The sequence below is a fragment of the Furipterus horrens genome, unplaced genomic scaffold, assembly GCF_987537825.1.
Source record: "Furipterus horrens unplaced genomic scaffold, mFurHor1.1.pri manual_scaffold_4, whole genome shotgun sequence".
Taxonomy (NCBI): Eukaryota; Metazoa; Chordata; class Mammalia; order Chiroptera; family Furipteridae; genus Furipterus; species Furipterus horrens.
In genome coordinates, this window is record NW_028327174.1 from 11,416,210 (window position 1) to 11,443,943 (window position 27,734).

A 27,734-nucleotide genomic window follows, 5' to 3' on the forward strand; every position below is an offset into this window, starting at 1 on the left:
CTTTAGGAGAAAATTGGGACCAATTTGAGTTTTTTTAGGGCTAGAAGTGGAGAGAGCATTTCCAAAATACTGTAGCTTTGAGATCATATTCAAATGTGTGTCTGCATCACTGTGCTTAGAGAAACTGCTTCCTGCGTTTCTAGCTCATCTGCCCTTTTCCTAAGCTGTTGCCTGTGCTCTGCTGCTTCCGTGCAGAACTGTGGCCTGTCTACAGTTGAGGGAGGAGGTGGGGTGTTGGTAGTTAGGGGCGGCCACTGTTCCTGGGTCATGAAGCCTCGGTCAGGTCAGGGCAGCTGTGGTGTGACTGGGGCAGCTCCAGGTTTTACCCTTTTGCCAAAGGCATCCTGGTGGCAGGCCACCCTGCTCACAGGAAGCCACTGGTGCTGGAACTACATGATTCCTTTCCCTATCTCAGTAGCTCATGCTGGGTTAAATTTCTTCCTTCCCCAATGCTGCTTGAAATGCTCCCCACGAGAGTTACGCCTAATGTGTTAAAAAAACAAACAAAACCCCCAAACTTCCTGAATGATCTCTCATTGGTTAATAGCTTCCTGCCTTACTTAGCTAACATGCACTAGGGTATCTGTGACATTTGAGATATTGTCTGTGATAGCAGTTGTATGTTTAACGTTTGTTTGGTCCTCATAGTGCATTAAAATAGTAGGTTTTATCCCCATTTTATAGATGTTAAAGTTCAGAAAATTTAAGATTTTCTGCCTTTCATGTTCAGGGATTTGCTGCCTTCAGAGAACTCCTCCAGGGTCCTCTTCCATGTTAATCTACATGCTGCTGTTCTGACACCTTATTTCAGGTGTATCACGTTGCATACTTATACTACAGTTGTGAAATGCATCTTGATAAACAGAAATCACCTTTATGGATCATTATTCTTAACTGGCACTTGCCTATGAAAAAAAGAATTTTTAAAAAGTGTAAGAGCGCCCCCCCCCCCATAGTGTTTCTCAACATCAATAAAATATTTCTCTTCTTGCAAAAAAAAAAAAAGTGTAAGAGATGACATAATATTCTGTTAGGGACTTTTTCAAGATGCCTGACCCAGCTATGCTGAGCAAAAAGAAAGCATGCCAGGCTACTTTGCATCTAAAATTTCCAAAATGCAAATAGTGTTCCATGGCAAGAGAGAAGCAGGATGAACCATTCATTCAGCATATATTCTCTTTGGGAAAATAACATGTTAGACTTAAAGGGGGTGGAGTAGGGAGGCACATATATAAATAAAAACAATGGCTTGTGATCAGGGAGTTCAATTTCAAGTCCAGAAGCACACACATATGGGGGGCGGGGGGGGGGGAGGTATGGGTAGGATCCTATTCCTTTCTTTCAGGTGTGGTAAGGATGAAGGAATATATTAAAGATGGAAGTAACCTACGTGTCCTCCAGAAGAAAATGGTGAATTATGACACATCCATATTAATACAAGGCTATCAAAAAGGAGGTAATCTATATGTTAACATAGAAATATCTACAAGACATCTTAAGTGAAAAAGCTTGTCTGATCATATTGTTTGTATATCTTTTAAGTATATTTTATTGATGTTACAGTAGTTACAATTATTTTCCCCTTTGCTCCCCTCTGCCCAGTACCCCCCTTCCCTCCAGCAATCCCATCCCCCTTAATTCATGTCCATGGGTCATACATATAAGTTCTTCCGCTTCATCCTTTCCTATATCATTCTTAACTTCCCCCTGTCTATTTTGTACCAACCAATTATGCTTCTTAATCCCTGCACCATTTCCCCATTTCTTCCCCTCCCCCCTCCCAGCTGATAACCCTCCAAACAATCCCCGTACCTATGATTCTGTTCCTATTCTGGTTTGCTTAGTTGGATTTTGTTTTTACTTTTTAGATTCAGTTGTTGATAGTTGTGAGTTTGTTATCATTTTAGTGTTCATAGTTTTGATCTTTTTCTTAAATAAGTTCCTTTAACATTTCATATAATAATGGCTTGGTGATGATGAACTCTTTTAGCTTTACCTTGTCTGGGAAGCACTTCATCTGCCCTTCCATTCTAAATGATAGCCTTACTGGATAAAGTAGTCCTGTTTGCAGGTTGCCTTTCATCACATTGAATACTGCTTGCCAGTCCCTTCCTGCCTGCAAAGTGTCCTCTGAGAAATCAGCTGATAGTCCTACAGGTACCCCTCTGTAGGCAACTCTCTGCCTCTCTCTTGCTGCCCCCAAGACTCTGTCTTTATCTTTCACCTTTGGCATCTCAATCACAATGCGTTCTGGTGTGGTCCCCTCTGGGTCCATCTCGCCCAGGACCCTCTGTGCTTCCCGGACCTGTATGTCCATCTCCTTCGCAAAATTTGGGAAGTTTTCCTCATTTTTTTCAATTCTTTCTTCCTCATTCTGCACTGACTTTTTCTTCCTTATGTTCCAAACCATTGATTTGAACCCTGGTTTCCTTCCCTTTACCATTGGTTTTGTGTGGATTTTCCTTCATTTCACTTAGCACAGCCTTCTTTCATGCGTTTGCCATACTCAAGCATATCTGTCAGGCCTGTGAGCATCTGTATCACCAGTGTTTTGAATCCTGCATCTGTTAGGTTGTCTATCTCATCTGTTAGGTTGGCTATCTCCTCGATGTTTAGTTCTCCCACTGGAAACTTGATCTGTTCCCCCTTTTGGGCCATACTTCTCTGTCTCCTCATTCTGACAGGCTCCTGTGTGTGTTTGCCTCCATGTCCCAGGTAGAGCTGTCGCTCCTGTTACGTTGTTAAGGGGCAGAGCCTTAGGTTTTCGTCAGAATGGGACAACATGTTTCACCAGGTTGTGGCGCTATATGTGGGGGAGGGGTCCGAGAGGGAACAATGCCGCCTGCCCAGCACTTGCCCCTTTTCCAGGCACCTCTCCCGCTTCCGCACTGGACTGACGCCCCTCTAGCTGCTGCTCTGGCTGTCGTACCCAGAGTGGGTGGGTCTGCGGACCTTCTAGGACTGTGGGGGCCCTTTAAACAAGGGGACTCTGCTGAGAGACTGGCAGTTTCTGCCTCCGCCCCAACCCCCACTGGTCTGCACAGTCAGAAGCAATGAGGCTTGATTTTCCCCAGTGCTGGGAACGTGAGCTGCTAGGTCCAGTGAGGAGCTGGGAACACTCCCCAGGTGTTCCTTCTGACTTTAAAACGTTTTCTGCTGGCCTGCTGCTGCCACCACACTGCATCCTCTCCGCCCCAGCTACGTCCCTCCTACCTGTCTGAATGAGTATCTCTCCTTTATATCTTTGTTTGTTGGACTTCCATGCAGCTTGATTTTCTGGAACTTCTGGTTGTCTCTGATTTTGAGGTAGTTGTATTCCTTCTTGGTTGTGGAGGGAGACGCAGCGTGTCTCTCTACGCCTCCATCTTGGCGGAAAGTCCTGTATGTATATCTTAACATGACTTATACAAAGATACTCCAGATTGTCAATCCTTTTCTATCATGCTTTCCTGTGCTGTAGAGTACGGAAAGCTAAAAAGCACTTTCCAGACTCCTTTAGCGCTAAGATTCCAGACAAAACCAGTGTTCCTCTAATCAGATACACTTGGGTGAGAGTCTGATTCAGAAATAAGTTATGTGGAGAGACCAGCAGAGCTTGGGGCCTCTATTTATTATGCATGCTTGCGCCTACCAAGGGTGATGTGGTTTTGCAGTTAGTGGCTGTGGTCAGTGCTTTCTGATGTGGCAGGCAGCTTCCTAACTATAGGAACAGCAGCTGTATCTTGCAGACTCACTTCTGTGGTACAGGATTGGGAGTCACTCCTAGAATTCAGTCTAGACAGTATTCCAAGCCTTTTTGATTCTATGAGCTGCCTCTACTGCTTTATAAATTCCTTTTGCTTAAACTAGCTTGAGGAGATTCTGTTGTCTGATTGTTATCTTGGTTAGGTATCTGGCCTACCTGGGTGTTAAGGCAGCGAGGATCCAGCTGCTGTTAGAGAATGGGATGCAAAATTGTGCCTGGCACCCATGGCTGGAACATGGGTTAGATCACCTGTGATCACTTGCCATGAAATACACCCATTCCAATAAATTCAGCTTGACCTATACTGTTTCTTCTCCCTGGGCATAGCTTCCTCAGAATCTTTTGGCACATATTCCTTGAGTTAGGAAACTTTGCAATTTTGTTAATTTGTAGGCCTTCTTTTCCACAATTAGACTCTGGAATTACAGAGAATTTCAGGGTTTGACTTAGTCATTAGTCAGAGGCAGTGAGATGGATGGAGCGGTTAATGAAGGGAAATGGACTTTTATATCAGTGTGGTCATTACAGAGTATTCAAGAATCATTCTCATTAGGTAGTGGAGGAGGAGCTCCTACTGTTGAAGAGGGAAATCTTTGGGGTTTAGGGTACTTGGAATCTTCTTATATATCATCACTCCACTTTTTGGGTATACACGCCTTCCCCCGAAATATAATTTTTATTTAAGAAATCTGCTGCAGCTGTGAATTCAAATTGTGTTGTAAATCAGTAACCTGCAGCATCAGACTCTCCTGGTTTATCACTGTATCAGCTTTATGGCTACAACACAGGAAGAAATTATTTTAGGGTAGTCAATGACTCCCTGGTTCTCTTAGCTTATGTCTGTTTGTTTCTGTTGTCTTCACTTTTGATATCAGATCCCAAAGCAATCATTGCTAAGACCAATGTCAAGAAGCTTATTAGCACCTGCTTTTTTCCTATGAATTGCATGGTTTCTGGTCTTACGGTGAAATCTTTAATCCATTTTATTTTTGTTTATCGTGTAAGGTAGTGATCCAGCTTCCCCAACACCATTTATTGAAGCAACTGTCCTTTCCCCATTGTATATCCTTGATCCCTTTGTTGTAAATTGACCATGAACGCGTGGATTTACATTGGACTCTATTCCATTCAATTGATCTATGTCTGTTTTTATGCCAATACCATACTGGTTTGATGTCTATAGATTTGTAATATAGTTTGAAATCAGGGAGTGATACCTTAGCTTTGTTTTCTCAAGATTGCTTTGGTTATTCAGGGTCTTTTGTGGTTCCACACGAATGTGTATGAGAAAAACGCCATTGGAATTTTAATAGGGATTGCACTGAACCTGTAGGTTGCTTTGGGTAGTGTGGACATTTTAACAATATTAATTCTTCCAACCCATGAGCATGTAGTATCTTTCCATTTTGTCTTCATTTTATCAGTGTCTTATAGTTTCCAGTGTACAGGTCTTTCACCTTGGTGGTTAACTTTACTCCTTTTTGTTTTACTTGGTACAATTGTAAATGGGTTTTCATAATTCCTTTCGCTGGTAATTCATTATTATTGTATAGAAACAACAGATTTCTGTAGGATTTTGCATCCTGCAACTACTGAGTTTGTTTTTGTTCCAACAGTTTTTTGGTGGTGTCTTTAGGGTTTCCTATATACGTCATCTGCAGATAGTAAGTTTTACTTATTCCTTTCTGCTTGGAATGCTTTTCCCCCTGCCTGACTGGTCTGACCAGGGCTCCCAATACTGTGTTGAATAAAAACTGCAAGAGCAGGCATCCATTCGTAGCTTATGAAAACTTTTAAGCTTTTCACTACTGAGTATGTTAGGTTTGCAGTCGTTTGTATGGAAATACAAAAATTAATAAAACACAGTATTTCACATACTCGAAATTGTAAACCTACTTTTGCCCACTCCTGCATATGGCCTTTATTATGTTGAGGTATGTTCCTTCTCTACCCACTTCGTTTAGTTTTATAAGTGGATGCTGAATTTACTCAACTTTTTAGGCATCTTTTGAGATGGTCATATGATTTTTATCCTTCATTTTGTTAATGTAGTATGTATCACAGGATTTGAAGATGTCGAACCAGCCTTGCACCTCTGAAATAAGTATTACTTGCTCATGGCTTATGATCCCTTTAACATATTGTTGAATTTGGTCTGCTAATATTTCATTGAAGATTTATACATTTATGTTTGTCAGATATATTGGCCTGTAACTTTGCTTCTGGTGTCCTTGTCTGATTTTGGCATAATTTGGGATAATAATGCTGGGCCTCATAAAATGAGTTTGGAAGTATTCCCTCCTATTTTTTTTGGAAGAGGTTGAAGAGGCTTGGAATTATTTAAATGTTTGGCAGACATTCACCTGTGAGGCTGTATGATCCTGGACTTTCGTTGGGAGGTTGCTGATTCCTGATTCAGTCTCCTTACTAGTCATGTCTACTCAGATTTTCTATTTCTTCGTGAGTCAGTGTTAGTAGGTTGTATGTTTCTAAGAATTTTCCACTTCTAAGGCTGTTCATTTTGTTGGGATATTATTGTTTATAGTAGTCTTTTATAATCCTGTCTGTGGTATCAGCTGTAAAGTTCCCACTTTTTGATTTTTGAGTCCTGAGTCTAAAGATTTTTCAATTTTATCTTTCCAAAAACCCAGCTCTTGGTTTCACTGATCTTTTCTACTGTCTTTTTAGTCTATTTTATTTCCACTGGAATCCTTATTTCCTTCCTTCTACTAACTTTGGGCTTAGTTTGTTGTCTTTTTCTAGTTCCTTGAGGTAATGGTAGGATGAGATACTGTCTCTTGATGTAGTTATTGCTAACAGCTTCCCTCTTAGAACTGCTCTTGCAGCCTGTAAGTTTTGGGTGTGTGGTATTTCCATTTTCATTTGTTCAAGATATTTTCTCTTTTGATTTCTTCTTGGAACTAATTTCTAGTTTCATACTATTGTGGCTGGAAAATATGTTTGATATGATTTCAATCTTAAATTTATTAAGACTGACAGCCATCAGAGGGGAGGGGGTTGGGTGGCTGAGTGAAAAAGGGGAAGGTATTTTAGCAAGAAAACCAAAAATAACCTCATACACACAGATAACAGCATGGTGATTACCAGAGGCAAAGGGGTCAGGTGGAAATAGAGAAAAGAAAAAGAAAAAGAATTTTCCATGTGTGCTTGAGAAGAATGTGCATTCAGTTCTTTGGATGGAATGCCCCGTATGTCGGCTCCATCTGGTCTGTTTATTGCGTTTTCTGTCTGAAGGACCTAGCCATTGGTGAAAGTGGAGCACTAAAGTCCCCTAATATTATTGCATCACGGTTAACATTTGCTTTATATGTCTATGTGCTCCTATGTTGGGTGCATAAAATTTGTTATATCCTTTTGTTGGATTGATAGTTATCATTATGAAATGTCTCTTTTCTTGGAGAACACTGAATGCCTTGCTAGGGAAAACAAGGCACGCCACTTTTAATTTAGTTACCAAGCAACAGCACTGAGAACACGTCTAAGTCACGGGTATTACTGGAGAGCAGTCAGTTTGGAAAGTGCACTCCCTGGGGCACTTGCTTCTGTTTGCGGCCTACTGTGCAGTCCTGGCCAAACCACAACCCTTCCTGGCCTGGGTTTACCCATCTGTTACAATTACAGGGTTTTCCTCTTTTTGAAAGTCCTATAAATTACTGGCTAACTTCACAAATTTAATTACCTGTGACGACAGATGTCATATTTAAGGAGTTATTTTTTAAAAACCTTTTTTATTACCTTTTCCAAGGAAACCCCCAAGAGGAACCTTATACACGACATGCTCGAGCAGCAAGCACGAAGGTCAGCCCTGCTTTACCGCCCCCCACCCCCCAGCTGCACAGAGGAATGTCGGGTAGAAGGAAACTGTTTCTGTCTCCACACACAGAACATAGTCCAGCTTTTTTAAAACCTGGAGTTAAGGTAAACAGAACGGGAGATTGTATGATCTTCATTAAGACTCCATTGGTGTTTCCGAGTTCCTGCTCCCAAAAGGGCCACTAATAGATGAACTTCTTGTATTACCAAGAACGAGCCTCTCTCGTCTTCCAAATGCTTCATTTACTAAAACACAAATAAGCAGGTAAGAAATTACCAGATCAGAAAATTAAAAAGACTATAATATAAAGACTAAAATGTACAAATGAGCAATAGTCTCTCTACCCTAGGGTAGAAATTTTATGAAAATATATTTAACACTTAGTAAATGGGAAAGTACGTAACCAACTCAGAAGTTCACGTTAATGTTTGAATGAGAGTAATCATGTTTTAAGTTTTAAATTGGTTTTTTTTTTTTTTTTTTTTTTTTTTTTGGTATATTCTTTGTCTTGTCCTGGATTTATCTAATCCACCTTGGTAAGAAATTTCTCATCCCTTATGAATGACTCTATCCTTCCATTATTCTACTTCTGACAGTTTCCTATTTCTTTCATCTGTGTATCATGTATACACAGAACTTCTGGATTTAGGACTCTTTTTCTATATGGGAGGGATGATTCAGGAACCAGATAGTAGGGCTCCGTGTTTAAAGGACAAATTAGCCTACCTCCAAGTAATAAATAAGCAGCCAAGCTCCCAGGAAGGGAGGGGAACAGTCCCTTGAAGGGAGCAGATTCTGTAGAAAATAGTTGCAAATAGTCAGATTTACTCACACTGGAAAGGGGAGGGCCATTCTTTGAGAGTTCCCCTGAGTTCCTTCCACCTTTCCCATTAAGACCTTTCAATTTAAAAAATCGATTTTATCATAAAGATAATATTTTTAAATGACCTGCATTTAAAGTATAAAGTGTAAAGAAAATTATTTGTGCGCATGAACATTTCCAAATTAATTTGGTCCTATTTCCTAAGCAAACTACTCCACAGGATGAACACAGGACCTGCCTTCGCTGTCTACCTAATGCATTCGAGCCACACATTCTGTTACAGAACTCAACGAGAAAAAGCAGGAAGTTAGGATTCTCACCTGATGAGATTGTGCTTATATCCCAGACCCGAAGCCCTTCTTTTTGACCTCCAAAGGCATAAATAAATGGAAAATCAGGACAACAGGCAGAACAGAACAGAACTCCCTGGGAGAAAAGGACAGAGGTCAGTGATTCAATGTTTATGAGAACCCTAATGTAGACCCCTACTCCTGTCTACAAGAACCTATGATTTGGATGGTTACTCAAAACCAACTTACCAGTATCTCTTTCAAGCCTCCTGCAAAGGTAGTTCACAGTCAAGTTGGAAAGAATATTACAGTAGGAAGCCAGACAAGTTCAGCATTATGGGCATTCTGAGGACGTGTGTATGCTATAACTATTCAGGCTTCTTATCTCGTCATTCTATTACGGATTTCTTAATAAACCTAATTGACTGATTACGGTACTTTTCACTCCATAAGACACACTTTTCCCCCACAAAAGTCGGGGGAAATGTCTGTGTGTCTTATGGAGCAAACACTGCGTCACAGACCGTGATGTGTGTTACCTGACCTTTCAGTGGTGGCGACAGCTGTTAGAAGAGGAAGCTGTGAGCCCACGGGAAACTCATGCGGACGCTTAAATGTCGCACTTTACTGCTAAATCTCAGGGTATCTGGTCATTTGCCATCTGCCTCTGCCCATCACCCGGGACCTGGGAGAGTGCAGAGAGCCGCCCGACACTCCCAGCTACAACCGCTGACCTGTCGAATCAGCTGAGGCTTAATAATGGATATGAGGCACAGTGCCAATTACCAGTTGTCTTTGACACTGGGTGGGGCCTGTGTCAGTAGAACCACTTCCAATCGCCAATCACTGTGTCTTAAGCTCTGCCAATCATGAGGCAGATGGGTGGAGCTGAAGTAACATGTTCTTGGCTGGCTACTGGCTCCGTTAGATGCTCCAGCTATCTCGTCTACCTCCGTACTGTTTCCAGTGCACCCCAGATTTCTGTGTGAGGAGGCCAGCAGTAACTGGGTGAGCAGCCATAAATGCTGAAGTTTGTAGTATATAAAGGGAGTTATGGTGGGGTCACTATTCTAGTAGAAACACGGGCACTGAGGGGAGCAAGGGGTGTCACTAGCCATAACAGGTACTGGGGGAGTCCGCCAGAATCTGAAACTGGGATAGTGATACTCTCAGTAACTGTTACAACTAGTGATACCTCTTAACTCCCTCAATGCCTGTTATTAAAGGCCCCCATAAATTCTGACACTAGCGATGATGAGTTCTTGGGGTTCCCAGAAAACTAGAAGAGTATTGAACCTTAAAGTCTCTCCTCATTTGTTAATGACAGTGGTGATGGTTTTAATACCGCTGTTGACTGGTGTTCACTTTACATGGCTGAAATATTATTGTTATATTTTATTAAATATTTTAGTACACCATTTGGTTCAGATATTTTTTTTCTTGTTTTCCTCCTCTAACCCTAGGTGTGTCTTATAGTGCAAAAAATACGGTATTTTTCATTCTTTTAAAGCAATGATGGTACTATAAAAATTCCTTCTTTAACCGCCTTCCACAAATATTTACACACACATACACATACATATATTCAATTTTAAACGGTTGTACAGTATTCTATGTCTGCAATTAGTTTATATAACTCAGTGCCTGGCATATAGTAGGTGTGCAATAAATATGTGCTGAATGAATTCATTATTTCTAAATTTTTTGCCACTACATAGTAATCAATTTCAGTGTCATCAGAACTAGTTATGCTAAGAGATGATAAACTAACCCAAACAGCTATGGTGTCCTGAAAATTCAGGATTTCCTGGGATGGTATTGATTTAAGGGTCAAAAAATGTGGCTATGCCACTGGTGTCCTAGAAAACCTTTCCCCCACAACTCTTGCTCTTACCAAGCAATTGTTCATCATGTGAGTTGGAAAAGGAACCAGATAGTAACTGATTTCCCCTCAACTATCCTAAGCTGTAAAATTCTCACCAAATTTGGCCAAGATTGAAATGAACTTCCCCAACAAATCCGTATTTAATGCAATGATTCCTGGAGACAGATAACACAGGTCAGAATCAGAAAACAAAGATGCTGCGGCAGTCTTACCATTTTCATGTCCCTGGAGTGAACGAGACTTGGTCTATCTCCTAATATGTCCCAGATCTTCACATACTTGTCTGCTGATGCAGTCACAAGACAACCCTTGATTTGACTGCTGAGATCAAGACCTATGGGAAGATTAGTTCAGACTCTGACTTTGAAATACAGATTTACTTCATCATAATTTAATAGAAATGAAAGAAACACTATTCTTGCTCACCAGAGATTTCATCATTGTGTGCATTAAGTGTAAAAATTGGCTTATCTAAACGCGCATCCAAATTATATACAAAGCCATCATCTGTACTGGCCTGGAAAGAGTAAAAGATAGGCAACATTGTGCTTTATGACAATAAAATGTAACAACGGATAGACAGTACAAATTATAGTGAAAATCAGCCATGTATCTGACTTACCTAAGGAACTTATTAAAAGTTAATGTGGACAGAGAATTTACTTATGGATAAGCCGAGTTTGCTCTTCCAAGGCATGACTCAGCTGATGGTCTATCAGGCAGTGGAGTGGGTGGGAGTGGGAAGCTGTGGGAGTGGTGTGTTCGAGAGGTGAAAGCACAGAGGTGGTAGCCGCACCCATGACACAGAGAGGACACGCCCTGGGAATGTAGAATTAAAAGACCAGGGTGTGGAGGACAAAGGCCTGGAGAGTACAGCCTCTTAAGGTACAGGCTAGGGAGGAGGGAGTGATGAAGAATGTCAGGGAAGCCAAGGACAAAGGGCTTCTGAAGAAAGGCATGATGGATGCTGTCAGTATTTTGGTGGTGTCAATCAGATAAGGATTGACAAGTAGATTACAGTGGGTCTTTACACTTGCAAGACAGGGAGAAGGAACGAAGGAATTAAGGAACAGACTAAGTCACGGATGGGAGAGAGATTTGAGCCTATGACAGGCTAAGGGCAACAGCCAGCAGAGGGGAAGAGAGGAAAAAAAGGACAGGCGATGTAGTCTCGAAGACTGGTTGTGGATGGGGCCACAAACAAGGAGTTCTCACCCTCTGAGACTAAACTATTTTATTCTGATGACTTCCCATTTCCCTGCATATTTGTGATTTGAGTACTGACGACTATTTTTTAGCAAATAACCTCAGAAAATGTGTGCTTGCCTGCTGAGTCAAAGTACAATGCAATACTCAAATACAACTGGGCCTTCACTCCTGATCTGGCGTAAGGTAGTTCAGCTGGGGACTGGATGCACCTCTGTGCACAGAGCTGAGAATAGGTGTTCTCGGAATCAGTATTTCAGGAACTTTTTAAAATTGTCCACATTTTAAGAAAGCTGTTTTATAAAGAAGTCTTTCCCTCATTTACAAAGCACTAAACATTTACTTAGAGAAAACTAGGAAATACAAGGATGTATCATAATTTCTTTAATTACTCTTTCCTTTTGAATGAAAGCTAGGATTTCTTCTCTCCAAGTATTGAAATATCAATGGAATAGTTGGATGCTACATAGAAAACTGTCATCCTGCAGACATTCAGGTTATTTATAAGGAGATCTTATACTTTTTTCGTATCTGGGAGACAGTGCTGTATCAATAAAATAGGCTAGGACTTCCATTTAAGTACTAGGACTTAAAATTTAAAAAACATAAAAAGAATATTACCCATATTAAGTATTTAAAAAAAAAAAAACAATAACATTACCAAAGTAAAATGTGTCACACTTTGCAATGGTGGGAAATTAGCAAAACCATTTATATGTTTACTATTTTTTGTGGCTGATCCATTGTTCTGCTGTTGAAAATATCTTTTTTTTTTTCTTTTACCCTAAAATCCGAATACTTCACATTATTAATAAAGAAAAAGCTTCTCAGAGTCTCTCTGCAATGGAGTTAAAGAAAACAAGTATTGTTAACCTGGATAAGCAAAACAGTAATATGCAGTCTTACCAAAAAATGACAAGGTGAAAAGTGATTCCATGTTACTCTCTCAATCTGCCCACTGAATCGCCACATTCTGTGGCTTTCGTCTGGACTTCGGCAATCATACAAAGCCACTGACCTGCACACGTAAAGGCATAGTTAGGGTTTTCAGAGTTCCAATTTTCCTATACACTTGAAGTCTATTTTTAATGACGTAGTGAATAAAAACACTGTGCAGTCAGGGTCCAATTATTTAAAGCCTGCTTTGAGGTTCCAAAATAAAGTAGAAAAAATGAGTTTTCACTAATTGATGGACTCTGTCACTTGAAGGGACTGGTGGTTCTGGATGTCATAGTGATCTTGACCTCCAGTCAAATCCTCCACTTACAAGATAAATGGTCTCTATTTCCAGAGGACCAGGACAATTTCTCATTTCCCCTTCCTTAGCAGTGCTCAGCGCCAGATAGCCCCTGTCTCGGTCACATGTACTCTCCACAAAAGGTTACTGTTTGGGGGAATCAATGGATACTTTTCTAATTTTACATGAATCCCAACTAAAAAATGTGAACGTACCACTCTTTGAAATGACAAGGAATCAAAATAAAGACTGGGTTTCTGTTTCTATTGGTATCTTTCCCATCTCCAGACCCAGTCTGTGAAAAGTGACACATATGTGACTGGAAACTTCCTTGTGATAAACTAGTGGCACCAATTCTCCACCGCTCCCTATATTCATGACCTCTGTCAGTGATGTGGGAGTTCTTTCCATAAAAGGCAAAAGTTCATCTCTCACTCCACGTGATCTGTTTTGGCCAAGAGAGTAAGACACAAGTGTACTAATTCTGAGCCTAGGTCTCAAGAAGCCCTGACATCTCTGCTCAAGCTTTTGACCTCGCCATGACCTAGCCCGCTGGTCCCAGAAGGATATGAAACATGAGGAGAGCGCCAAGTCTCCACAGCCCAGCCTAAACAAAGCAAGACTGGCAGAGCTGCCAGCTGCACACAGAACAGCTTAGCTCAATTTTGCAGGGGCCTATTAAATAAAAGTTTACTGTTTCAAGTCACTGAATTTTGGGATGGCTTGTTTCACAGCAATGGTTAACTCATAAACCGTCTAAAAATCAAAGCAGTTGTTAGTTAGGAACTACATTATTCTGACAAAACCACATTCCCTTGCAGACTAAAAGGACCACAATTGATAAGGACAAATAAGTATTACTAAAAAATGTAAACACATAGGTGCCTCAGCACTACATTTTCTGAGCATCAATTGATATCGAATACTTTCTGAATTAGTTCAAGAGGACAAAAACAGAAGCAATAATCCTGAAATGCTTTCTTACTTATCGTATGATCCAGAAATCAGTGTCTGCGCTTCAAATGGATGAAACTGTAGAGTCTGGACCTAAAAGGAAGAAAAATAAATCAATAGATCTGTTTGTTTGGTGAGAATCAATTTGGCAGTGTGTTTACAGATTTTTCTGTTTGAAATTTAGTATTATTTAAAGGAACATAAATCTACTGCATTATCAAAAGGACAAAACATTTCCAAATAAAGGCTGACACTTAAAAGACATAACAGAGCATTCTCCAAATTCTTTACTATAATATATATGTCCCTGAAATGTTAAAACATATTCAGAAGAAAAAAGGGGAGTGATCAAACGTGTCTGGGCACCTCTGTGCTCCGGAAGTCCCACAGTGTATTTTTAGGAACCTCTGTAAACACGTTATAAAGCACTAATGTTCCCCGTCACTTCACCTCTCCGCACCCATTTGTGCATCTCTTGAGATGGGTAATTGTAATGCTCACACAGGGCTTTGTAAGGATCCAAGGAGACAGCATGTCGAAGCACTCAGTAATTCACAAAAAGCCGTATGTAAATATTTGGAATTATTTGTAACCAGTTTTTGTCATGGCTCTTTTATTACCCCCTAAATCAACGTACCTTGTCTGTGTGCACAGCAAGGCTCGCTGCCGGCTTCCCCAAGGACATATCCCACAGGATGACAGTGCTGTCAGCGGAGGCACTTGCTAGCACGTTTCTGAGACAAAGAGGAAACAAATAAGGTAATCTATTAAAGATCAAAAGCATTAAATGTAAGTACTTATAATAGCATCAAAAAAATACTTAGGAATAAATTTAATAAAAGAAATTCAAGACGTCAAAAACTATAAAAGATAGAATATGAAGAAAGAATATCTAAATTAACAAAAATATGCCATTTTCATGGACTGGAAGACTTAATGTTAAGACAGAAATACTGCCATCTACAGTATGACCTACAGATTAAACCAATCCCTTTCAAAATCCCAGCTGACATTTTTGCAGAAAACTGACAAGCTGGATTTAAAATCATGGAAATGTGAGGGATCCAAAACAGCCAAAATAATCTCGAAAGAGCAAATTGGATAAAATCAGTTTCTGATTTTCAAAACTGACTGAAAAGCTACAGTAATCATAACTATGTGGTACTGGCATCAGATTTACAGAACTGAATCAAGAGTCCCGAAATAAATCCTCAAAATTTATGGTCACTGGTTTTTGACAAGGGTGCCAAGATTATTCATTGTTTAATGGGGTAAAGAACAATATTTTCAACAAATGGCTCAGGGACAGCTGGACAGCTACGGCAGAACAATGGTGTCAGACCCCTACCTCACACTACACACAGAAAACAATTCAAAACAGATCATAGACCTCCTAAAGGTAAGAGCTAACATTTTAAAACTCTCAGAAGAAAACAGGTATAAATCTTCATGACCCTGGGTTAGGCAATGATTTCTTAGATGACACAAAAGAACAACAATTTTCAATCTTTCTCATCGCATGGCACACATAAACTAATTACTAAAATTCTGTGGCACACCAAAAATGTATTTTTTGTCGATCTGACAAAACAAAGTATAATTTTGATTCATTCACACTGCACGGCTATTGTTGTGTTGGTTGTTGTTTTTTTAATCTGACAATCTAAGGGAAAAGAGGTCAGTGCCCCTGACTAAGTAGTCAGGGATTGCATGTTTTAAAAATTCTTCTGGCCCACCAGTGTGCCACAGCACACTGGCTGAAAACTGCTGATCTAGAGTATATAAAGAACTTTTAATCAAATAATAAAAAGAAATAAAGTAGAAGATGGGCAAAGGATCTGAATAGATATTTCTCTATAGAACATATAAAATAGCCAATGAGCATGTGAAAAGATGCTCAACACCATCAGCCATTAGGGAAATGAAAATTTAAAAATGGGGTACCCCTTCAAACTCAGTGGATGTCTATAATGAAAAAGACAATAACGAGTGTTAACAAGATGTAGAAAAACTGGAACTCTCCTACGATGCATTAGGAATAGCATTGGAAATATAAATGGTATAGACACTGTAACATATAACCCAGCAATTACACTTAGACGTAAACTCAAGAAAATGAAAACATATGTCCATGCAAAAATTTGTTCATGAATGTTTACAACAGCATTATTCATAATAGTCAAAAAGTAAAACCAAACCGAATGTCCGTTACCTGGTGACCAGATACACAAACTGTGGCATATCCATACAAGGGAATACTATTCAGCAATAAAAAGAAAAGATGTACTAATACAGACTACAACATGGACAGACCTTTAACACATTGTGCTAAGTGACAGAAGCCAGACACAGTCACCCACAGACTGCATGACTCCACTTCTAGGAAATGTCCAGAGCAGGCAAATCCAGAGACAGAAACTGGATCAGTGGTTGCCAGGGGCTGGAGGGACTGGACAAGTAGTGACTGCTGATGCATATAGATGACCTTTTGGATTGATGCAAATATGAAATCAGCCTGTGGTGATGATTGCACAACTTAGTGAATGTACTAAAAAACCACAGAATTGAATGACTGAGAATTTATGTCAACTTTTTTTTTTAAGTATTAAAATGCTATTAATAGGAACAAGTCAATATTGTTTACTTTTTAGGGATCAAGTGCTAATAATGTAGTTTCGTAACAGAACACAGCCTAAAAACCTGAAATTAATTCTTGGTGTTGCCTCTTACTACCCATGAGACTTTACAATAAGTTCCACATCTCTGCCTGCCAACAAGAACGACACGGTCAACCTCAGAGGACTGCCTGCCATGCACGTACCTGAAGGACTGAGAGGTAGCAGGCCCCTGATAAATGTTTTAAGTCCTTGGCATTTCAGAGATAAAATGTTAACTTAAATTCCCAATAACTTATTTATTTATATACAATGCCGACCAACAGCAGAAGTTAAAATTTCACAGTGTATTTTTCATCCTAGTTACTCCACGTGCAAAAAAATGGAGCTGAACTTTTTCCTTATGCCATATATAAAAATTCACTCAAAATGGATCAAAGACCTAAAACCACAAAACTCTTGGGGGAAAAGCTTCATGACAATTAATTTGGCAATAACTTCTTGGATGTAACACTAAAAGCACAGGCAACAAAAGTAAAAATAAATTGGACTACATCAAAATTTAAAATTTTGTGCAAAGGGACACCATCAACAGAATTAAAGGCAACCCACCAAATGGAAGAAAATATTTGTAAACCATAAATCAGATAAGGGATTAATACTTAGAATACATAAAATCTACAACTCAATAACAAAAAACAAACAACCCAATTTAAAATGGGCAACCTGATTGGCATTTTCCCGAAGATATACAGATGGCCAATAAGCACTTGAGAAGGTGCTCAACATCACTAATCATTAAGGAAATGCAAATCAAAACCACAATGAAATATCACTTCACAACCATAAGGATGGCTACTATAAAAACAAAGCAAGAACAGAAACAACAGGTGTTGGCAAGAGTGTGGAGAAACTGGAGCCACGTGAGAAGGGAAAAGGGTGAACTGCTACAGGAAACAGTATGGTGGTTCCACAAAAAGGTGAAAACAGAACTACCTTACACTCCAGCAATTTCACCTCTGGGTACCTTTACTCAAAGGAGCTGGAAGCAGGGACTCTAACATTTACTTGTGCACCCCTGCGACTCATATCTGTGTGAATAACAGCAACATTATTCACAAGACCTGGAAGCAACTCAAGTGTCTGTGTACACTGCAGGGGAGGAAGCAGGGACACAGACCCCGAGCCCTGCAACACACCACGTCGGCATCAGGGTCAGTCTCAATGGCTCCAGGCCTTAACAAGTCTCCCAATGTTAATTCTTCTTACCTGATCAGCTTATTCCAAGAAAGGTCCAGGACAGCATCGGTGTGCCCTTCTGCTGAAGAACTCTGTAATTATTGTTTAATTTAATTACTTTTTGTATTAAAGTCCCCTCCCCCCCATAAAACTGATGTTAACCTGATTCTTTAAATCTTAAGATTACTATTCTGACCTTTTTGTTGTTGTTGTTAATTCTCACCCGAAGATATGTTTATTAGATTTTTATAGACAGAGAATTGACTGGTTGCCTTCCATATGCGCCTTGACTGGGGATTGAACCTGCAACCTTTTGGTGTATAGGACAATGCTCCAACCACCCGAGCCACCTGACCAGAGCTTACAGCTCTGATCTTAAGAAAACCTGAGAACTAAGAAAGGAAACATCTGGTCTTCCTGTACTTTAGAGAAGAAACTATAGTAGTCCTTAATCTACATGCTATCATTCTACAAATATCAACCCCCCTCCCCAAAACGTAACTGTTTAAAAGCTACAGGAATTAACACATGAGTATTTAGAATTCAACATAGTAAAGGTTAAATAGAAATTTTTTAAAAGTTCAAAACTAGCATATTACAGTGAATAGTTACTACAAATGAAATCAACCTGGGAGTAAATTGTTTTGTGTAAGGATGAATAATGTGTCAACAGGTTTTATGCAGAAATCAATTTTTTCTTTCCTGGGCTTTTTGAAGCTAGAAACTACTGTCACGTTTTAACTATCTGGCCTGCTCAATTAGACTTTCAGTGTCTAAGTGTATGGTCTTGTCCCTCTTCCCCCTAACCCCAGTACAGTTATCTGTCATTAGAGTTTAAATATCTATTAACTTGCTTACCTTCTTTCCTTTCTTTTTCTTCTTTTTTGATAGCTTACTTCCAAGTGTGAAGACTGGCTCTAAAGAGTCCACAATATCAAGGTCCCACACTTCAATAACGGGGGTCATGTTTCCTACAGCAATATAATTTCCTACAGGAGGAAATAATGTATTTATGACTTATAAAATTACAGCATTCCCTCACTTACCATGGGTATTACGTTCCAGACCCCCCCACGAAGTAGGAACCTTACTTTTATTCTACACTCTTAAACCCATGTAACTTTAACAACATAGGTATACAAAATCCCGTGATATAGCGAAAAATCCGTAATAAATAATTAAATATAGTATTTAAAAAAATCCCGTGATACAGTGAAGCTGCGGTAAGTGAACCGCGATATAGAGAGGGACTACCGTACTGATGAAATACACAACACTGTAGAGTAACCGAGCAGTGGCTTAGAGCAGTTTCTCTAACTCATTTGCATACACATCAACTGAGTATTGTTAAAATGCAGATTTAGTTCAGAAAGTCTTGGGTGGGGCCCCACCACTGCATTTCTAACCAGCTCCCAGATGATGCCAATGCTGGGATGCTAGGTCCTCGGGGCCACAGTTTGGGTAACAAGGGCCCCAGTCCCTTGGCCCTAGGGTCCTTACTCAGCTAATGCAAACAAAAACCCCTTCCATGTTCATGGCTGCTGTGAGGATGAGGATCTGATCAGATCATAAATGTGACAAGCTTTGTAAGTGAGATGCAAGGTTATGAGTATTATCAGATTTTACCCTTATTAAGAAGAAATAAGAGGACAACCAGTAGTGTGCAGCTTTGCCTAAAAAGACTAATATGAGACCCAAATTTTCTCTTCATTTTGTTTTTAATTGGTGTTTTCTAAAAAGGGTCATGTCCCTAAATTCCAGCTGATAACATCAGACACACCATGCCGTTTTATACTGGGTTTTCATGAGACCACCACACAGTTCTGCAGCCCAAAATGTTTTCAGGCCCTGTTCTTCTGCTTATCTAAAGTAGAGACATATAGACTCAATACAATTACATGATTGCGTTTTAAGAATTATTTAACTACAACTTCATAAAATAATATTAACTTCATAAAATGTCGATAACTGTGAAAAATTTATACAGAATGAATACATAATTTATGTGGCTGGGGGAAAAAAGGACTAGGAACCACTGTACAATCTTAAGTTTTCTAATTACCAGTAGAACTGTCGGGGCTAGGATCAAAATTCAGCCATTCCAGAGTCAGAGGGTACGCAGACAACAGTATATCGTGGTGTACATAAAAAGAATCTTCTTCTCGATTATAAACTGCAAAGATTGGGAGAAGAGACTTCAGTGCATCAGAATAAGAATCACATCCCACTCAAAAGAATAGATTCTCTTTATTAAACCTGCAGATGGCATGCATAAAAGGAGGCGCATTTGATGACATGAAAGGAGATTTCCAAGATGTTCCTGCTGGGAAATGTTTGCATGTCTAATAGACTGCCATCACCTGGCGTGCCCCAAATGGGACAAGAACTCTGACAGAGAACTGACATCTGCCTGAATACACCATCTGCATGCTCACCGGCTAAAATGGTCCTATATTCTGGTTCACCCACTACAGAAAACAACACTCATAATGTCTCCATAAGGAGTACAGTCATGCGCCATAGAATGTTGTTTCAGATCACATACTCAACAGTAGTTCCACAAGATTACAATGGAAGCAAAGAATCCCTATTGCCTCGTGACATTGTAGCTGTCATTAACGTTGCAGTGCAACGCGTTACTCATCTTTGGGGCGATGCTGGTGTAAAACTGCCAGTCGCATAAAAAACAGCACGTATATTATGTACAGTACATAATACTTGACAATCCTAAGGACTGTTACTGGTTTATGTACTTATTACAGTATTCCCTCACTTATCACAGGTATTATGTTCTAGACCCTTCCCCGTTAAGTAGGAACCTTACATTTATTCTACACTCTTAAACCTACGTAACTTTAACAACATACGTATATAGTACTGCAAAATCCAGCAATATAGCGAGAAATCCGCGATAATTAAATATTTTTAAAAATCCCGCGATACAGTGAGGCCGCGATAAGTGAACCGCGATATAGAGAGGGACTACTGTATACTTCTTATCATTCTTTAGTGTGCAATCTTTGTACTTATTTAAAGAACTTTGATGTAAAACAATATGCTGTGTTAATCAGGCAGCAGCCTCATAATAACGCATATTTAGAAATCTAAATGCTTGGCAAAATTATTTAATATTGAAAAGAATTTGTAGGCCCTGACTGGTGTGGCTTAGTGGGCTGGGACTTGTCCCACAAACTGAAAGGTCACGGGTTTGATCCCAGTCAGGGTACATGCCTGGGTTGCAGGCCAGATCCCTGGTTGGGGACGTGCGTGAGATGGCCAATCAATGTTTCTCTCTCACACATCTGTGTTTCTGTCCCTCTCTTTCGTCCTCCCTTCTCCTCTCTAAAAATAAATAATCTTTATAAAAAAGATTTGAAGAGCAACAATGTAAACAAAGCTCTTGAGAACATTTTTTATGAATATGGCAACTATAAGACTTAGTTCTTTGTGCAGTTAAGAAACAAAAACATTGTTAAACTCAATGATTAAGAAGTCTTTTAAAAATTACACAGTGAAGGACTGATTAACTAGAGCCCAAATAGTCATAAATTTCCCCCAAACATGCTTTTTGTTAGAAGAAAGGTAAATACTATAACCTAAAGATTTTAATTCCTCACACCGCTGCTGCTGGGACAGATCCTGGGATCAGCTGGCTCCATGTAATGTTCTATCACATCCGTGAGGATGAGAAGGAATGCTCGTTCGCTTGTGGTCCTACAAGAACCCCAGCTACAGTCAACGACCACAATAGGTTCTCACATGAGAATGTATAAAAATCAGTGAGGACAAACTGCAACAGTTTTAATATTTTAAAAATTAGAATTGGTCTTTTAATAGTGTCAACTTTTTATGTGAAATACCTAAGAAGATTGAAGGTAATTAGGAGAATACACGTTGAAATATCTGCAATTTAAAGCTTTCTTGATTTTATAAATAGATCACAATGGGCTATGGGATAAAAACAGCCTATTCAATAGACTTCCTGTAGGCAGCCTTAAAGATTGTGAAGAATTACAGAAATTCAACCTAATAAATAGCATAAATGACAAAATAGCCTAGGAGATGCCAATAAACATTACATTTAAAGGTTTTGATTTTCATACTGTATTTGCTATAGCAGGTCTTAGCCTAATAATCTCACTGAAGCTTCAAAACTTTAAGACAGATAAATAGAAGATAACTGGGGAAGGAGAGTATCTGGGCAAGAATGGGCTTGTCCAAGGATGTGTGCAGAAAAACAAAAGGGCAAGAAAAGTCATTTGTTGATTTATAAATATCATCATTAATACATGATTTAAAAATTCAAATGAAAGAGAAAAACCCAAATCACTGCCTACTACATAGTCAAAGTAGTCACCTTTGGCTTTGGTGCAAACATACCCTGGGAACTGAGAAATGGGACCACGATGTTTTAGTTCCTAGATGGAAATATGGGCTTCTGCAAAGAATTTTTATGAAGAAAATAAAACTACTGCAAAAAGTGAAATATTTGAAATGACTATGGGAAAAAAAAAAACATGATAAAAGCCTGTCTATTGAGTATACTCTTTGCCACATAAAAAAGCAGCCAGAAAGGAGATTGGAGTACAAAGCCAGAATAATAAATTACCTGTCCGTGATGGGATTATGTTTTTTTCTTGTATTTTTGTATAGTTTTTACATCTAGGTTTTCTCCAGTGCAGGAAAAAAATGAAAAAATGGCAAAAATGTTTAAACGAAAGATTAAAAACCCTTGTTAGAACCTTCCAGGAGATCTAGTCCCATAAATAAAGTTGGGTACCAAGTGACATACTATACATGGCTAGATTCAATAACCAGGTAATCTGTAGACTGTGCAGAATTTAACCATGTAACAAACTTAAATGAGATAAGGCAGGATCTGAAGCCTAACAATTCATAAAAGTAATTATTATGGTTATTATCTTATCACTAAAATAGACTGGAATCTTTCAGCAAGCACTGTACTGGGTTTCACTCACCATGTACTTCTAAATTGCACTGGTCCTGTTCAGCTCTGCCACAAACTATGAGATTGTCACTGGGCTTAATCAAGAAATCCTCACGCTCATATTGCTCCTAAGTGGAGAGACAAAAAGTCATAGACTAGAAGCAGATAAGATATTCAGTAAGGTATGTCAAACACCCAAGGAGGTTCATTAGAAAAACCCTGTAAATATTTACCGTATCTTTCAGAGTGACATAAGGATCTTGATCATTACTCCCATAGACGGTAAGACCCAAGAGAGACTCACCAAGGGTTTCGGTATCTATAAGAATTCATAAACTGAAATGAACAAAATTGGTTCTGACAAAAGTACTTTTTTAAGGCATCCTATCTTTAGATTTAGATTCCACCATCTATTTCATAGCTAATTCTGGATCATCCATAACTGGGAAAGAAAACAGTGGATAGTAATAAACAGGCATTTAAAAGCCATTTATGTTTGACCTTGGAATGTATATCTGATAGTCCTGGAATTTATAATCTCCCAATAAAAGAATTAAATCAAAATGTGAAACTCCCTAGAAGATACCTAAATTCTGCTTAGATTCTCTACCTTGCTCCTTGTAATCATTATTCAAAAGTGCTATAGAGAGGCGACCTTGAGGGCCTGAAAACGAAATTAGCGTAAAACACCAGCACTAGCACGGAATAAGAATTCCCTGGTCAGTAAAACTGAAAAATGATGGGTTTCACTAAGTTAATGGCTTTCTTAATTGCAAGGTTTTCTCAGAACCTCTGATACGCTAATTTCCCTTATGAATCTGAGAGAGGTGTTATTATATGCCTTTTCCACTAAATTTACCATAAAATGGAATTCTCTTATGGCATATCTGCAAGGATGACACAGACCTGAGCACAAGTAACATAAAACTCAGGGACAGGAAGATACTTTTAATTGTCAGGAGAAGCTATTTTAAGGACGTAGGACTAATAAGTCTTAAACATCTGATAAGCAACAGACACAGGAATTTCTACTGGACAAGAAAAGACAGAGCCAATGATCTGCAAAGTGTGGAGATTACTAAGGAGCATCTTTGAATACCATCTCTTTATGTTGCGTTCTCTTCCTCTCTCTGTATTCCCATGGCATTCTGTCCTAGCAGGACAGTAACAACCCAGAGTCCAATGCAAAAAAATATCCCCTACATTTACTGTAGTATATAGTTGTTCCCTGACTTCAGATGGTTCAACTTAAGATTTTTCAACTTTCTGATGGTGCAAAAACTATAACACATTCACTAGAAACCAGCTAGGCTAAGCTACAGTGTTTGGGAGGTATACAAAATGCATTTTTGAATTAAGATATTTTTCTATTTTCAATGGGTTTATTGAGACACAATCCTATCAGAGGTTGAGGAGCACCTCCACTAAAAAGAATGAAGCCTTCAGAGCCAGATAATGTTCAAACCAAACCCTATTATTCACCAGTTGTGTGACACTGGGAAAGTTATTTCATTTTTGTAAGCCTCAGTTTTCTCTTCTGTAAAATGGAGGCAATAATTTCTCTCTCATTGCAGATGAAGAAAAAAATGCGTTCCAGATTATTATACCCACTACTTGCAATAAAATAAAATATACAATACTAATTTTTTAAAGATCTTAGGTTAGTGGATTAGACCTTACGAATTGAGGAAACATGCTGTCCGCCTAAGCCTTGAGCTAGATTATGTGACTGTCATAAAGGACAAGTAAATTTCAGAGTAAAGCTGGAACACGAGAAGCATGACCGAATGCACTAAGTTTGGGATTCAATACCGTACACGCACATGAATGCTAACCTGGGTTGCCTTCCTCATCATATTTATCTAACTGGTACTCGGCCAGCTCATCGTCATCAAGTGTTCTATCATCCTCTGGGTCGCCATCCTCCAAGGCCTCCCTTGGCCGGGCCTGGGTACGTGCACTGTGCATGCCATCTTCTGAAGGAGCCCCCGTCTCCTCTTCATCACTGCCACCTTCTTCTCTATGCCAATGGGAAAAAAAAAAAAATCACCCCAATGGCACTCTTCAATAACAAGACCGCCTTGTCATCATTATTTAAGATTTACATTTCATCTGGACTTTACAACAAACATCAAGATGCCTAAACTTACTGCAATTTTTCCTTTGCTTCAGCAATGAGACGTTTTACTTCTTCTTTACTAAGCTCTACCTACAAGACAGAAAACATTTCATTACGATATAGGTAAAAACATTGTTATAAGTCTTTGAATTAAAAAGAAGTTTGCAAATTAATGTAAAATGTAACTTTGAGACAAAAACACCAATCAATCCAGACTCTCTAAATTACATAATTGGAGTTCTCACAGGTTCTTACAATTAAGACTCCTTCCCACCTGCAGCTGCTTAAAAATCACGTTTAGTCTGCTGTTACTCTCCTCAGTCTTTCCCCAAAAGATTGGTTTGTATAAACTGGCTTCTATGGTGGCCCACCTCATTTTCTTCCAATTACTCTAACTCCTTCTTGGCCACGTCTCTCCATTTATTCTTGCCTTGGTCTTCTGCTCTTTTCCCTGTTATCACCAGCAAGCACTCATCACCATGCTGGAAGTTCCCTGCAAAGCTCATTTATTCTCAAGACTAAAACTACGACCTCTGAACTGATTACTCTAAACTTTCCCTTCTCTCGCCCTACACTCCGGCTCCATTTTCCCAAAAGCTTATACTCTCCATTTGGACATCCTGTTCAAAACTGGCATTCCTTCACATAATCAATGCTTCAATACCTTTTAGAACACCCTGGTCACTGCTAGACTGGAAGCTCCTCAAAGACAGAAACCAACTTGTCCTTATGTGCTTAAGTACATAGTTCCGTGCTCAGCTCATGGTAGGGATGCTTGATGACAGATGATTGATGAATGAATGAATGAACGAATCACGCAGTTTATACCAAAATGCCTCTAGTAATATGGAAATCCTCTTGGGGGGTGACACTCCACTGTTGGAGAGCTCCAGAAATTACAAGTTCTTAAATTCAACTAAAAATACTTATTTTTATAATTTCTCTTCATGGTCTTGAGTTTTCCTTTCTAGCCTTTTGTAGAATAAATTCAATATTTTCTTACTATAAACTCTTCAAGCAAAGTTGTCTGCATATCACAATCGCTTGGGGATCTTTTAATAATTTCAGGCTACACTCCAGACCACGATTCTTGGGAGTAGGGCACAGGCATCCGTATTTCCTGAAGCTCTCCTAGTGGTTACAATGTGTAGACGTGTTTGGAAATCACTGTCTTCAATATCTGAAAGTCTATATGCCCCCTTTTTGTAACAACCTTTTAGTTCCCTCAATAATTTTTAATGAGATAATTTCCTGTCCCTATTCTATGCTTATGCATCGAGTGTCTACTATAAGCCAAACACCACAGAAAACGGTGAATAAAACAGTCTGTGCCCTGAGGAATTTACATCCAATGTTGCCATTCCAATCCCTCATTACTGTTAACTTCACATTCCAACCACTTACACTTCTGTCACCTTATCTGTCACCACTGGCCCAATTACACACCCTTCTTTCACGGCACCTATTTCCACTGACATACTACACAGGCACACGCTGACCTCATGCAGACCGGGACTTATCCTGAACAACGCCCGGCCCGCAGAAAGCACCAGAAGTATCCGCTGAATAACTTAATCTTCATCTCGGCCACAGACCCAGTCTCTAACCCCTGCAGGTTTTTCCTTCGGTGTCACGGTTACCTCTCATCCCCACCGCCACTTGAACAGCTCCCTTGAATTACTGCCAAGAAATTCCTACTTAACTCCCAGCCTCAGGACATGCAGCCCACGCCCGTTTTTTTTATGCCACAGCTTTCATCCTGTTTATCCCTCCGAACCCCAAGCACGGGAGTGGAAAGCGGAGTTGCACACACGTGCTCCCGAGTCCCCTCACCCTGAAATCGCACGGGGGTGTGGCCTTTAAAGCCGCGGTGCTGTCAAGAAGGCTTAGGGGTGGGCGGAACTTACCCCGCAGAGCAACAACCCGTGCCCTTTACAGCCCAGGAGGTCCACGCGTGCGCGACTTTGGGGGTGGGGCTTGCCTGGGGGAAAGGGACCCTGAGGAGGCGCAGTCCCAGACTCCCCAGGTCCTCGGGGCTGCAGCCCTCGTCACGAAAAGCAGGCCCAAAGCGACTCCAACTCGCTCAGTCAGAACGCCGGACCAGGCCGCGTGTCCCGGGCCAGGGTTCCCCAGCTAACCCAGGACACTGAGGGGGGTCCCGCCCGCTACCTGCGAACGACCAGGCCTCACCTTGTCCGGCGTCTCTTTGGCCACGCCGCAGCGGACCCAGGCCACACACGTCACTTGGCGGCTGCGGTTCATGGTCCTCAGCTCAGGAACGCCTCACGCCAGGAACCTGTCGCCAGCGGGGGTGGAATGCTCGCCGCCTTCTAGCCCGCACGCTCCGGGACAAAAACCAGGACGCCCCTCCGGCGGAGCGCAGACGCGGACACAACTTCCGGTGACGTCGGCCGCCGCGTCTGACGTCATTTGAAGGCGACGAATGGGAAAGCGGTGGGGTAAGGGTGGGAAGCGGAAGCAGTCGGGAGAGGAATCCACGTGGGCTGGACTGGACTGTTTTGGGGTGCCATGAATGGGCTTTTCAGTACTGTCTCACTTGTGACGGTGTCTGCAGGCTTCATGGAGGCAATAAGTAAAATTGGGACTTGACTTATCGTGCCATTGGGGTTCAGAGGCAAATTTCCACCTACATTTATTTTGCCTGCAGTTCCATAGACCAAGAGGATAAATGGTAGTTCGTGGTGTTTTTTAAAAAGCTTTCTGCAAGATGGATCTGTCATTTCAAAGAGATTCTTCTGTCGTTACATATCCTTACATTCTTAGGTGTTACTTTCTCACCTTAAAATATGTAGCACCTATTATAGATTAAGTGTACAG

At 40.2% G+C, this 27,734-nt stretch overlaps 1 protein-coding gene across 1 annotated transcript; it reads right to left on the minus strand.

Moving 5' to 3' along the window:
- Positions 1–7,658: 7,658 nt before the first annotated feature.
- PWP1 (PWP1 homolog, endonuclein) lies at positions 7,659–27,299 on the minus strand. The gene is made up of 15 exons (XM_090272558.1): positions 27,087–27,299; positions 24,928–24,986; positions 24,613–24,797; positions 23,011–23,096; positions 22,809–22,905; positions 19,892–20,002; positions 18,688–18,818; positions 17,860–17,921; positions 14,613–14,709; positions 14,007–14,068; positions 12,691–12,802; positions 11,005–11,095; positions 10,791–10,912; positions 8,724–8,829; positions 7,659–7,825 (listed from the first exon to the last, which is right to left on the minus strand). The coding sequence occupies exons 1-15, from the start codon at positions 27,156–27,158 to the stop codon at positions 7,716–7,718; spliced, it is 1,503 nt and encodes a 500-aa protein (XP_090128684.1). The 5' UTR covers positions 27,159–27,299; the 3' UTR covers positions 7,659–7,715.
- Between the last annotated feature and the right edge of the window lie 435 nt (positions 27,300–27,734).

Coding starts and splice junctions, on each gene's coding strand:
- PWP1 (XM_090272558.1), bottom strand. CDS start 27,158: ATGAACCGCAGCCGCCAAGTGACGTGTGTGGCCTGGGTCCGCTGCGGC. Junction 24,987..27,086: donor CCAAAGAGACGCCGGACAAG/GTGAGGCCTGGT, acceptor TCTGTCTTGTAG/GTAGAGCTTAGTAAAGAAGA. Junction 8,830..10,790: donor ACTCCAGGGACATGAAAATG/GTAAGACTGCCG, acceptor CTTTTCTCCCAG/GGAGTTCTGTTCTGTTCTGC.